Here is an 11,554-nt window from a genome sequence, read left to right on the forward strand (position 1 = left end):
ATTTGTCTTCCAGCAGGACGTGTTGAGCTGTGGGAAGCAGAGTTCAACTTCCTCCATCATCAGCAGACAGAGGAGAAGCTGCTGAACTCTGGCAGCTCTCTGACCATTACTCTGACTTTTGTGCCTCCTCTTACACATTCTCTGTTACATAGTAAATTCATGTTCCACCTCCTTTTCTCTGCATCATCATCCTATATGCTAATGTGTAATCATGTTTTTTTTGTGTGTTTGTGTGTGAGTTCAGCTGCAGAAGATGTCTGTATGTTTGTCTTCTGATACATTTCTGCTTTGATTGGACATCATCTTAATAAAATTGAGCGTTTTACCATTTCCAGCCCTTATGACTGAGCTGAACTGATTAGGCTCATCACCCAGGAAGGATGTGGATGCAGAGACCACTATGTTTCTCTGAATCCCGTTCTTCATAAAATGCCCTTAACAAACTGCACAGGTGCCTTCAGGCCTCCTTCTATGTTAAGAATAAGTGGAGCTGGTAAAATTAAATGACACTCAAATAAAAGCAGTGTCTCTCTTTCACTTTAGCATAGTATCTGAATATGTCTTGCATTGTTTTCTTTGAAATGTTTCATGTCAATATGTAAAAATGTCAATATCACACTCTGAGCTTCATTTTCAAATCTTTTAATAAGGCCTCTCTGCTCATCCACAAACTCACACAATGAAGTTTCCTACCGTCTGTATCAAGGTCTGTATCACTGTGCTGCCATTTGGAGTTTGCTGCTTGAAATCTTAATAAAACTGTGTTGCTAAACCTCATATCATTAACTCTGTGTGTTTTCTCCCATAGTCGTCTTTGTCCTTCTGTCCCTTTCTGCAGGTGTCCCCAGCTTTGAAGCTGTGTGTCTTCCAGCGTGCAGCTACTGGTTCTAACAACCTGCCCAATGTTTTGTTGTTGCTTTTCTTTTCTCTCTTCACTTTCGACTCACCCCAACCAGTCAAGGCAGATGGGTGCCCACCCTGAGCCTGGTTCTGCTGGAGGTTTCTTCCGTTAAAGGGAGTTTTTCCTCTCCACTGTTGCCTATGGCTTGTTCAAGGGGGAATTGTTAGGTTCTCTCTATACATCTTTATAATCTTGACTTAATTCTGTAAAGTGCCCTGAGATGACTTGGTTGTGAATTGAAATTGAATTGAATTAAATTTGGCCGCAGGTGGCATCTCTAGAATCAAACTGATACATTTTATTTTTATTAGAATACTTAGTAGATATCTCTACTACAGAGGATGTTGTCGAATATGTGGTTGCCAGAGCTGTTCACACTCAATAAACTGATCAGAAGGGACAGAGACATTGTGGGGATGGAGCCTGACACTTTCACAGCAATGTTAGCAGAAAGAAGAAAACGATTTCCTCTCTCGGATTAAAAACTTATTTATTATTCTAATATCTGTCATTTTGATGTGTAAGAGTATTTTTCTCTTCATCAGTGTGGAAAAACAAGTAAATCTATGATTATTCAAAATATTTTTAAAAAATGATTTACATCAATGTTTGTTGAATCAAATTAGAACCTTTCCAATACTGAAGAAATCCCTTCCACCCACTCAGAGACAACAACCCCAGAAATGCAAAACTATTAAAACCGAACAAAACAATCTGAGGTTTAATGAAGATCAGTGTGATCTGATAGTTACAAGTATTTGCACTGGTGCAGAAAGCTGATTTCAGAGTAAGACGGCATTTTACTGAATCTTTTTTCAGCTTCTGAGCAGGGACTTCATTTCAGTGACTGCACAGCGTCTCTCAGGAGCATTTTGGCGTCAAAATGTAAAAAATAAAATCTAAAATCACAAATATTTTCATTTGATTCAACTATAAGTTTGTTTGAATTGTTGTTGACTCAACATTAACTTGACAATGTAAAGGCCTGATTTCAGTCCGTCCACTCCATATTTGTCTCACAGGAACCAGGCTTTAGTATTTGAAATGTAACAATAAGTCTAATTGATTTTCGAAACCAGGGGTAAAACAAAGCATAAATCAGTGGATTTAGACAAGAGTTAGAATAGTAAAAACATATTACAATAGCAGCAGATGAAGCATTGAACAAAGTGTCCTGACCTGTTACTGTCACACCATAATATGGGCACATACACAATAGAAACACAACTAAAACAACACCCAGAGTCCCAGCTGCTTTAATCTCAGACTTTTTAGCTGTTACTTTCACTGAACGATGGAGTGAGACAGCAGCAACGTGAGACCTCATGGCTCGAGCCTGAGACACAGCCACCACAAACACTCTCATATACAGAACTATGGTGACAGTGATGGGAAGGAGGAAGGTGAAAATAAAATCTGTAACTTGAACAATGCTTTTGCTCACCATCACACACTCTCCAGCGCAGGTGTTAAACCTGCCTGGTTGTGTCAATTCCTCACTCATTACTATCATAGTGTACAAGAAAGAACTGAACCAGCACAATAAGACACAAAGTTGAACTCTTCTTGGAGTGACTTTGCTGGAGTAATGCAGAGGGTCACAAATAGCCACATATCGGTCAACTGATATCAACATCATGATTCCTATTGAGGTACAGGTAGTAATATAGTCTAAACAAAAATACAAAGTGCATATGAGGTCACCCAGGAACCAGCAGCCGTCTATGAGCATAATCTGAAACAACATGTCGAAGCCCACGAGGAAATCAGAGACAGCCAGAGAGAGGAGGAGGAGGTTGGTGGGAGTGTGGAGCTGCCTGGAAACGTGAGAGAGCAAAATACGTACCTGTAATATCAGTTATCATATGAACAGTTGAAGAAACTTTATCAAATTCAAAAACATTAAAAAAAAAAAAAAAAAAAAAAAAAAACTCTTTCACAATAGTGTTAACAATTTCAAATTAATAAATAAGTGTGTACTTGAAGTGTGAGATGGAGATGATGACCAGCAGGTTGAGAGTCACAGTGAGCAGGGAGATGAAGGACAGAACAATGTAAATAAGAACCGAGACAGAGAGAGGACGCTTTGTCTTCCAGCAGGACGTGTTGAGCTGTGGGAAGCAGAGTTCAACTTCCTCCATCATCATCAGACAGAGGAGAAGCTGCTGAACTCTGGCAGCTCTCTGAACAATACTGTGACTTTTGTGCCTCCTCTTACATTCTCTGTTACATAGTAAATTCATGTTCCACCTCTTTTTCTTTGCATCATCATCCTATATGCTAATGTGTTTTATTTGTGTGTGTGTGTGTGTGTGTGTGTGTGTGTGTGTGTGTGTGTATGTAAAGTGCAAAAGTATTCATTCCCTTTGAACTTCTTTACATTTTGTTACGTTTCAAATTTATTTTATTAAGATTTTATGTGATGGACCAACACAAAGTGGCACATAATTGAAATAGAAGCAAAATGATAAATGGTTTTCAATTTTTTTTCAAATTGAGTGTCTATAAAAAGTGCCCTTGTATTTAGCTTTTTACCCTTGTATTGGCATAAATCAATCATGTGTAATAAAAGTTTGTGACTTTGACAATTAACATTCCCAGTATTCTCATTCCCGCAATCATTTAATCCTCTACCTTTACAAGCCTTCTGGGGCCGGCTGCCGAGAAGCATCCCCTCTGCATGATGCTGCCACCGCTGCCATCACAGTGGGAATGGTGTGTTTGTGCTGATGTCCAGTGTTTGCTGTCTTGTCTGATGGTCAAAAAGTATGATTTTGGTCTCATCAGAACAAAGAACCTTGTTCCCCTTAACTGTGGAGTCTCCCACACGCAAACCAAAGTTGTGATTTAACATGAGTTTTCTTCAACAGTGGTTTTTTCTCCTTGCCACTCTCCTAAGAAGCTTTGTCTGGTGAAGAACCCAGGCCACAGTTGTTGTGTGCACTGGACCTTCCAGACACAGGTGTATTCATTCTGCAATGAGACACAATCAGTGAACTCAGGTGCTTCTCATTTCACTATTTGTGGGATTGCTAGCACCAAATGGCTGGACCCATGGAAGTCATTTTAAGGGGATGAATATTTATGCAAAAACTTATTTCACATTACATATTTTTATTTAATTGGCATCACTGTGTAGAATCCTGTTTTCACTTTGACATTAATGAGGTGTTTTTCTGAAATGATTTTGTCATATTTGCCAACTTACATTCACCATGATTGATTTGTGTCAACAAAAGGGCAAAACATCTAAGTGGGTGAATATATTTTATATTTTATATATATATATTTATATATATTATATATTTTAGTTACCATGGGCCTCTTGGCAGCTTCTCTGATTAATGTTCTGATTAATGTCTGGCCTGTCAGTTTAGGTGGACGACCATGTCTTGGTAGGTTTGCAGATGAGCCACACTATTTTCAGACGAGAGATTGTACAGTGCTCCATGAGATTTTTAAAGCTTGGGATATTAAAAAAAAAAAAAAAAAAAAAACTAACACTGTTTTAAACTTGTCCACAACTTTATCCCTGACCTGTCTACTGTGTTCCTTGGACTTCATGATGCTCTTTATTCTCTAGTGTTCTCTAACAATCCTCTGAAGGCTTCACAGAACAGCTGTAATTATACTGAGATTAAATTACACACTCTATTTACTAATTAGGTGATACTGAAGGCAATTGGTTCCACTGGATTTTAAGTAGTGGTATCAGAGTAAAGGGGGCTGAATGCACGCCCAACTTTTCAGATATTTATTTGTAAAATATTTTAAAAACCATTTATCAATTTCTTATCACTTCAAAATTATGTACCACCTTGTGTTGGTCTATCACATAAAATCCCAATAAAATACATTTGTTTGTGGTTGTAAAGTTCAAGGTACTGTAGATTCAATTCAATTCAATTCAATTCAACTTTATTTATATAGCGCCAATTTACAACAAAGTCATCTCAAGGCACTTTACAGAATAAAGTCCAGACTACACAAGTATGTAGAAGCAACCCAACAAATCCCCCTTGAGCAAGCCCTAGGCAACAGTGGAGAGGAAAAACTCCCTTTAATGGGAGAAACCTCCAGCAGAACCAGGCTCAGGGTGGGCGGCCATCTGCCTTGACCGGTTGGGGTGAGTCGAAAGTGGAGAAAGAAAAGAAAAGAGCAACGAAAAGCAACAACAAACAGTAACAACAAGAAAAGCAACAACAACAACAAAAAAAAGCAACAACAAAGCATTGTACAGGTTGTAGGACACAGAATTAATGGCATACAGTGGTGACTAATAAATGTATAGAGAAAAGATAGTTAGGGTTGAGTGAGGAATTTTAACTATAAGCTGTATCAAAAAGGAAAGTTTTAAGCCTAGTCTTAAAAGTAGAGAGGGTGTCTGCTCCCCGAATTTGGATTGGAAGCTGGTTCCACAGGAGAGGAGCTTGATAGCTAAAGGCTCTGCCTCCCATTCTACTTTTGCAAACTCTGGGAACCACAAGTAGGCCTGTATTTTGGGATCGAAGTGGTCTAATCGGGCGATACAGGACTATGAGATCTTTTAAATATGATGGCGCTTGACCATTAAGAGCTTTGTATGTAAGGAGGAGGGTTTTGAACTCCATTCTAGATTTTATGGGAAGCCAATGAAGAGAAGCTAGTGAAGGTGAAATATGATCTCTCTTTCCTAATCCAGTCAGCACTCTTGCTGCAGCATTTTGGATTAATTGAAGGCTTTTTAGAGAGTTATTAGGACACTCCAGAAGTAGGGAACTACAGTAGTCCAACCTAGAAGTAACAAATGCATGGACCAGTTTTTCGGCATCACTTTGAGACAGGATGCTTCTAATTTTAGCAATGTTCCGTAGGTGGAAGAAGGCTGTTCTAGAGATTTGTCTTATATGTGACGTAAACGCCAAATCTTGGTCAAAGATAACTCCAAGGTTCCTCACCGCAGTACTGGAGGCCAAAGTTATGTCATCTAAAGTAACTATATTGTTAGACAGCATATTTCTCATGTTTTTAGGCCGAAAGAGGATGATTTCAGTTTTGTCGGAATTTAGAAGTAGGAAATTGTAAGACATCCAGGTCTTTATGTCTTTTAGACATGCTTCAAGTTTGACTAATTGGTTAGTATCTTCTGGTTTCACAGATAAATAGAGCTGGGTATCATCTGCATAGCAGTGGAAGTTTATGGAATGTTTCCTAATAATTTTGCCTAAAGGTGACATGTACAGATTAAAAAGTATTGGTCCTAACACAGAGCCCTGTGGAACTCCATAGCTAACTTTGGTGCATAAAGAAGAGTCATCATTAACATGAACAAGTTGGAATCTGTCTAACAGATAAGATTTAAACCAATGTAATGTGGTTCCTTTAATCCCAAATCCATGTTCTAGTCTCTGTAATAAAATGTTGTGGTCAATGGTGTCAAATGCGGCACTAAGGTCTAGTAAGACGAGCACAGACACAAGTCCAGACACAAGATTGTGCCGGCTTTTAAATTTCTTCTTTGTACTGATTAGACATCATCTTAATAAAAGGGAGAGTTTTACCTGCTTTCATGACAAAATATTACTGTAGCATGAACGTTTTACACTTTTCATTAATTTCACCTGAAAGTCAAATAGTGTATATGATCAGGATCCTTCTTCTCAATTTCTTATTTCAAGAAACAGTTACTTTGTTTATGTCTGTGAAAGACCTTTGTGACTTTTCCTTACTTGGGGTCATGATTTTGGGTGTAGGTTGTAGAGGCAGTGTAGCTTTGAGCTTTTTCTCTGTCAATGTTTCACTTGATTTTTACAAAAGCAGAAGCTAAAAAGCAGATTATTTGTAGTAAGGCAGTGCAGAGAAAACAATCTGACCAATTACATGATGGCTGTATTTCTTTGTTTCCAACAAAATCCACCGCCGAGAATATGATTCCATTCTCGGTGGTGTCACAGAATCTTTGTGTCACGGGAGCAAGGCCTCAATATCTGAAGTGTAACAACAAGTCTAATAGATTTTCTGAACCAGGGATAGAACAAGACGTAGATCACGGGGTTTAGACAGGAGTTAAAATAGAACAGAAATATTAAAAATACAGCAGCTGACACACTGATTAAGCTGTCCTGACCTTTAAAAGTGGCACAGAAATATGGGCAGATGCATATTAGAAAGACAACTATAACCACACCGAGAGTCCTGGCGGCTTTAAGCTCCGATTTTTTGGCTGATACTTTCATTGAACGCTGCAGGGAGACAGCTGCAATGTGAGACCTCATGGCACGAGCCTGAGCCACAGCCACCACAAACACACCGGTATACAGAACGATGATGACACTAATTGGGACAATGAAGAGTAAAAGAAGATGTGCAACTTGATCAATATATGTGATGTTTATAACACATTCTCCAACACAGGTATTATATTTGCCTGGTTGTTCTAAATTGTCCTTCATCAGCACGCTCATAAAGAAGAAAGAAAAAATCCAGCACATTACAACACACACTTGAACTCTTCTTGGAGTGACTTTGATTAAGTAATGCAGAGGATCACAAATAGCTATGTAGCGATCCACTGATATGAGCACCATTATTGCTATTGAGGAACAGGTGGCAAGGTAGTCAAAAACACAAGCCAGAGTGCACATGAGGTCACCGAGAAACCAGCAGCCGTCTATGAGCATAATCTGAAACAACATGTCGAAGCCCACGAGGAAATCTGAGACAGCCAGAGAGAGGAGGAGGAGGTTGGTGGGAGTGTGGAGCTGTCTGGAGAAGGAAAAGAGAAGATTTATGTGTGCTGTCAAAACCAGATGAAAAAAGTCTGAAGCAATTTAATAAATAATATTAAATAACATACATTTTCCCAATCAATTCTTTCTACACAGCTTATAGTTTTATAAATCACTGAAATATGTCTCTACTTGAAGTGTGAGATGGAGATGATGACCAGCAGGTTGAGAGTCACAGTAAGCAGAGAGATGAAGGACAGAACAATGTAAATAAGCACAGACACAGAGAGAGGACGCTTTGTCTTCCAGCAGGACGTGTTGAGCTGTGGGAAGCAGAGTTCAACTTCCTCCATCATCATCAGACAGAGGAGAAGCTGCTGAACTCTGGCAGCTCTCTGACCAATACTCTGAATTTTGTGCCTCCTCTTACACATTCTCTGTTACATTGAAATTAATGTTCCACCTACTTTTGTCTGCATCATCATCCTATATGCTAATGTGTGTGTGGTTGTGTGTGTGTGTGTGTGTGTGTGTGTGTGTGTGCGCATCCACACAATCACAAAAGATGTGTGTAAAGTGCAGAAGTATTCATACCCTTTGAACTTTTTTACATTGTCACATTTCAACCTCAAAGGTAAATGTATTTTATTGGTATTTTATGTGATTGATCAACACAAAGTGATAAATAATTGTGAAGCAGGAGCAAAATGATTAATGGTTTTCAATTTGTTTTGTACAAATACAGTGCCTGACATAAATCAATCATGTGTAATAGAAGTTGGCAACTCTGACAAACATTTTTCCAGGATTGTCCTTTATTTTGTCGCATTCATTTAACCCTCTACCTTTACAAGCCTTCTAGTTTCGGCTGCCGAGAAACCTCCCCTCAGTATGATGCTGCCACCACCGTGTTTCTGTTACATTTTATTTTTATTAGAATACTTAGTAGATATCTCTACTACAGAGGATGTTGTCGAATATGTGGTTGCCAGAGCTGTTCAGACTCAATAAACTGATCAGAAGGGACAGAGACATTGTGGGGATGGAGCCTGACACTTTCACAGCAATGTTAGCAGAAAGAAGAAAGCGATTTCCTCTCTCGGATTAAAAACTTATTTATTATTCTAATATCTGTCATTTTGATGTGTAAGAGAATTTTTCTCTTCATCAGTGTGGAAAAACAAGTAAATCTATGATGATACAAAATATTTTTAAAAAATGATTTACATCAATGTTTGTTGAGTCAAATTAGAACCTTTCCAATACTGCAGAAATCACTTCCACCCACTCAGAGACAACAACCCCAGAAATGCAAAACTAGTAAAACCGAACAAAACAATCTGAGGTTTAATGAAGATCAGTGTGATCTGATAATTACAAGTATTTGCACTGGTGCAGAAAGGTGATTTCAGAGTAAGACGGCATTTTACTGAATCTTTTTTCAGCTTCTGAGCAGGGAATTCATTTCAGTGACTGCACAGCGTCTCTCGGGAGCATTTTGGTGTCAAAATGTAAAAAATAAAATCTAAAATCACAAATATTTTCATTTGATTCAACTATAAGTTTGTTTGAATTGTTGTTGACTCAACATTAACTTGTGAATACAGATTTATTTTAACAATGTAAAGGCCTGATTTCAGTCCGTCCACTCCATATTTGTCTCACAGGAACCAGGCTTTAGTATTTGAAATGTAACAATAAGTCTAATTGATTTTCGAAACCAGGGGTAAAACAAAGCATAAATCAGTGGATTTAGACAAGAGTTTGAATAGTAAAAACATATTACAATAGCAGCAGATGAAGCATTGAACAAAGTGTCCTGACCTGTTACTGTCACACCATAATATGGGCACATACACAATAGAAACACAACTAAAACAACACCCAGAGTCCCAGCTGCTTTAATCTCAGACTTTTTAGCTGTTACTTTTACTGAACGATGGACTGAGACAGCAGCAACGTGAGACCTCATGGCTCGAGACTGAGACACAGCCACCACAAATACTCTCATATACAGAACTATGGTGACAGTGATGGGAAGGAGGAAGGTGAAAATAAAATCTGTAACTTGGACAAAGCTTTTGCTCACCGTCACACACTCTCCAGCACAGGTGTTAAACCTGCCTGGTTGTGTCAATTCCTCACTCATTACTATCATAGTGTACAAGAAAGAACTGAACCAGCACAATAAGACACAAAGTTGAACTCTTCTTGGAGTGACTTTGCTGGAGTAATGCAGAGGGTCACAAATAGCCACATATCGGTCAACTGATATCAACATCATGATTCCTATTGAGGTACAGGTAGTAATATAGTCTAAACAAAAATACAAAGTGCATATGAGGTCACCCAGGAACCAGCAGCCGTCTATGAGCATAATCTGAAACAACATGTCGAAGCCCACGAGGAAATCAGAGACAGCCAGAGAGAGGAGGAGGAGGTTGGTGGGAGTGTGGAGCTGCCTGGAGAAGAAAGAGAACAACATACTTATTATGTGTAATATCAGTTATCATCTGAACAGATAAAGTTTCTTTATCAAATTCAAAAATATATGTAGAAAAAATTAAAAATTAAAGTGTCTACTTGAAGTGCGAGATGGAGATGATGACCAGCAGGTTGAGAGTCACAGTGAGCAGAGAGATGAAGGACAGAACAATGTAAATAAGAACCGAGACAGAGAAAGGACGCTTTGTCTTCCAGCAGGACGTGTTGAGCTGTGGGAAGCAGAGTTCAACTTCCTCCATCATCATCAGACAGAGGAGAAGCTGCTGAACTCTGGCAGCTCTCTGAACAATACTCTGACTTTTGTGCCTCCTCTTACATTCTCTGTTACATAGTAAATTCATGTTCCACCTCTTTTTCTCTGCATCATCATCCTATATGCTAATGTGTGTGTGGTTGTGTGTGTGTGTGTGTGTGTGCGCATCCACACAATCACAAAAGATGTGTGTAAAGTGCAGAAGTATTCATACCCTTTGAACTTTTTTACATTGTCACATTTCAACCTCAAAGGTAAATGTATTTTATTGGTATTTTATGTGATTGATCAACACAAAGTGATAAATAATTGTGAAGCAGGAGCAAAATGATTAATGGTTTTCAATTTGTTTTGTACAAATACAGTGCCTGACATAAATCAATCATGTGTAATAGAAGTTGGCAACTCTGACAAACATTTTTCCAGGATTGTCCTTTATTTTGTCGCATTCATTTAACCCTCTACCTTTACAAGCCTTCTAGTTTCGGCTGCCGAGAAACCTCCCCTCAGTATGATGCTGCCACCACCGTGTTTCACGGTGGGACTGGTGTGTTTGCTGCCTGCCAAATATTGAGTCTTGTCTGGTGGCCAAAAAGGATCATTTTGGTCTCATCAGACCAAAGAACCTTGTTCCACTTAAGAATGGATTCTCCCACATTCGAACCCAAGTTGTGATTTAACATGGGTTTTCTTCAATAGTGGCTTTCTCCTTGCCTACTTACATTCACCATGATTGATTTATGTCAACAAAAAGGTGAAACATCAAAGGGGGTGAATATTTTTTATAGGCACTATGAAAATATTTGAAAAGTGTAGTGTGTATTTATATTCATCCCCCCTGAGTCAATACTTTATAAAACCACCTTTTGCTGCAATTACACCTTCAAGTCTTTTTGGAGTTTGTCTCTACCAGCTTTGCATATCTAGAGAGTGAAACTTTTGCCCATTCATTTTTGCAAAATAGCTCAAGCTCAGTCAGATTGGATGGTCAGTGTCTGTGAACAGTAATTTTCAGGTCTTGCCAGGCATCAGGGGCCTCATTTTATAAGAATTGCTTCATACAGAAAGTTTCAAAAACGAGGGTTAAACCATATAAAAACACATCTCTCTCTGGTACTGTTGGTATTTGTGCTGTGTCTGTGCTGACCAACTAATAGCATTTTTGTTTCACCTGTACAAAAATTGACT

The 11,554-nt window shown here is 38.7% G+C and overlaps 2 protein-coding genes across 2 annotated transcripts; both read right to left on the reverse strand.

Moving 5' to 3' along the window:
• Positions 1-1,892: 1,892 nt before the first annotated feature.
• LOC137132930 (trace amine-associated receptor 4-like) lies at positions 1,893-4,465 on the reverse strand. Its single transcript, XM_067515961.1, has 2 exons — positions 4,439-4,465; positions 1,893-2,747 (listed from the first exon to the last, which is right to left on the reverse strand). Exons 1-2 carry the CDS (start codon positions 4,463-4,465, stop codon positions 1,893-1,895), a joined length of 882 nt encoding a protein of 293 aa, XP_067372062.1.
• Positions 4,466-6,828: 2,363 nt separating this feature from the next.
• Positions 6,829-11,317, reverse strand: LOC137132931 (trace amine-associated receptor 13c-like). The gene is made up of 3 exons (XM_067515962.1): positions 11,277-11,317; positions 9,958-10,070; positions 6,829-7,676 (listed from the first exon to the last, which is right to left on the reverse strand). Exons 1-3 carry the CDS (start codon positions 11,315-11,317, stop codon positions 6,829-6,831), a joined length of 1,002 nt encoding a protein of 333 aa, XP_067372063.1.
• Positions 11,318-11,554: the final 237 nt, after the last annotated feature.

Source organism: Channa argus, chromosome 9, assembly GCF_033026475.1.
Source record: "Channa argus isolate prfri chromosome 9, Channa argus male v1.0, whole genome shotgun sequence".
NCBI lineage: Eukaryota > Metazoa > Chordata > Actinopteri > Anabantiformes > Channidae > Channa > Channa argus.

Excerpts from the sequence above, each read along its gene's own strand:
- LOC137132930 (XM_067515961.1), bottom strand. The coding sequence starts at position 4,465 with ATGAAGTCCAAGGAACACAGTAGACAG. Across the intron at positions 2,748-4,438 it reads CCAAGGAACACAGTAGACAG|GTACGTATTTTGCTCTCTCA; the intron begins GTCAGGGATAAA and ends CTGATATTACAG.
- LOC137132931 (XM_067515962.1), bottom strand. The coding sequence starts at position 11,317 with ATGAATGGGCAAAAGTTTCACTCTCTAGATATGCAAAGCTG. Across the intron at positions 10,071-11,276 it reads TCTCTAGATATGCAAAGCTG|GCAGCTCCACACTCCCACCA; the intron begins GTAGAGACAAAC and ends TTTCTTCTCCAG. Across the intron at positions 7,677-9,957 it reads AGACGGCTGCTGGTTCCTGG|CACACATAAATCTTCTCTTT; the intron begins GTGACCTCATAT and ends TGGTTTTGACAG.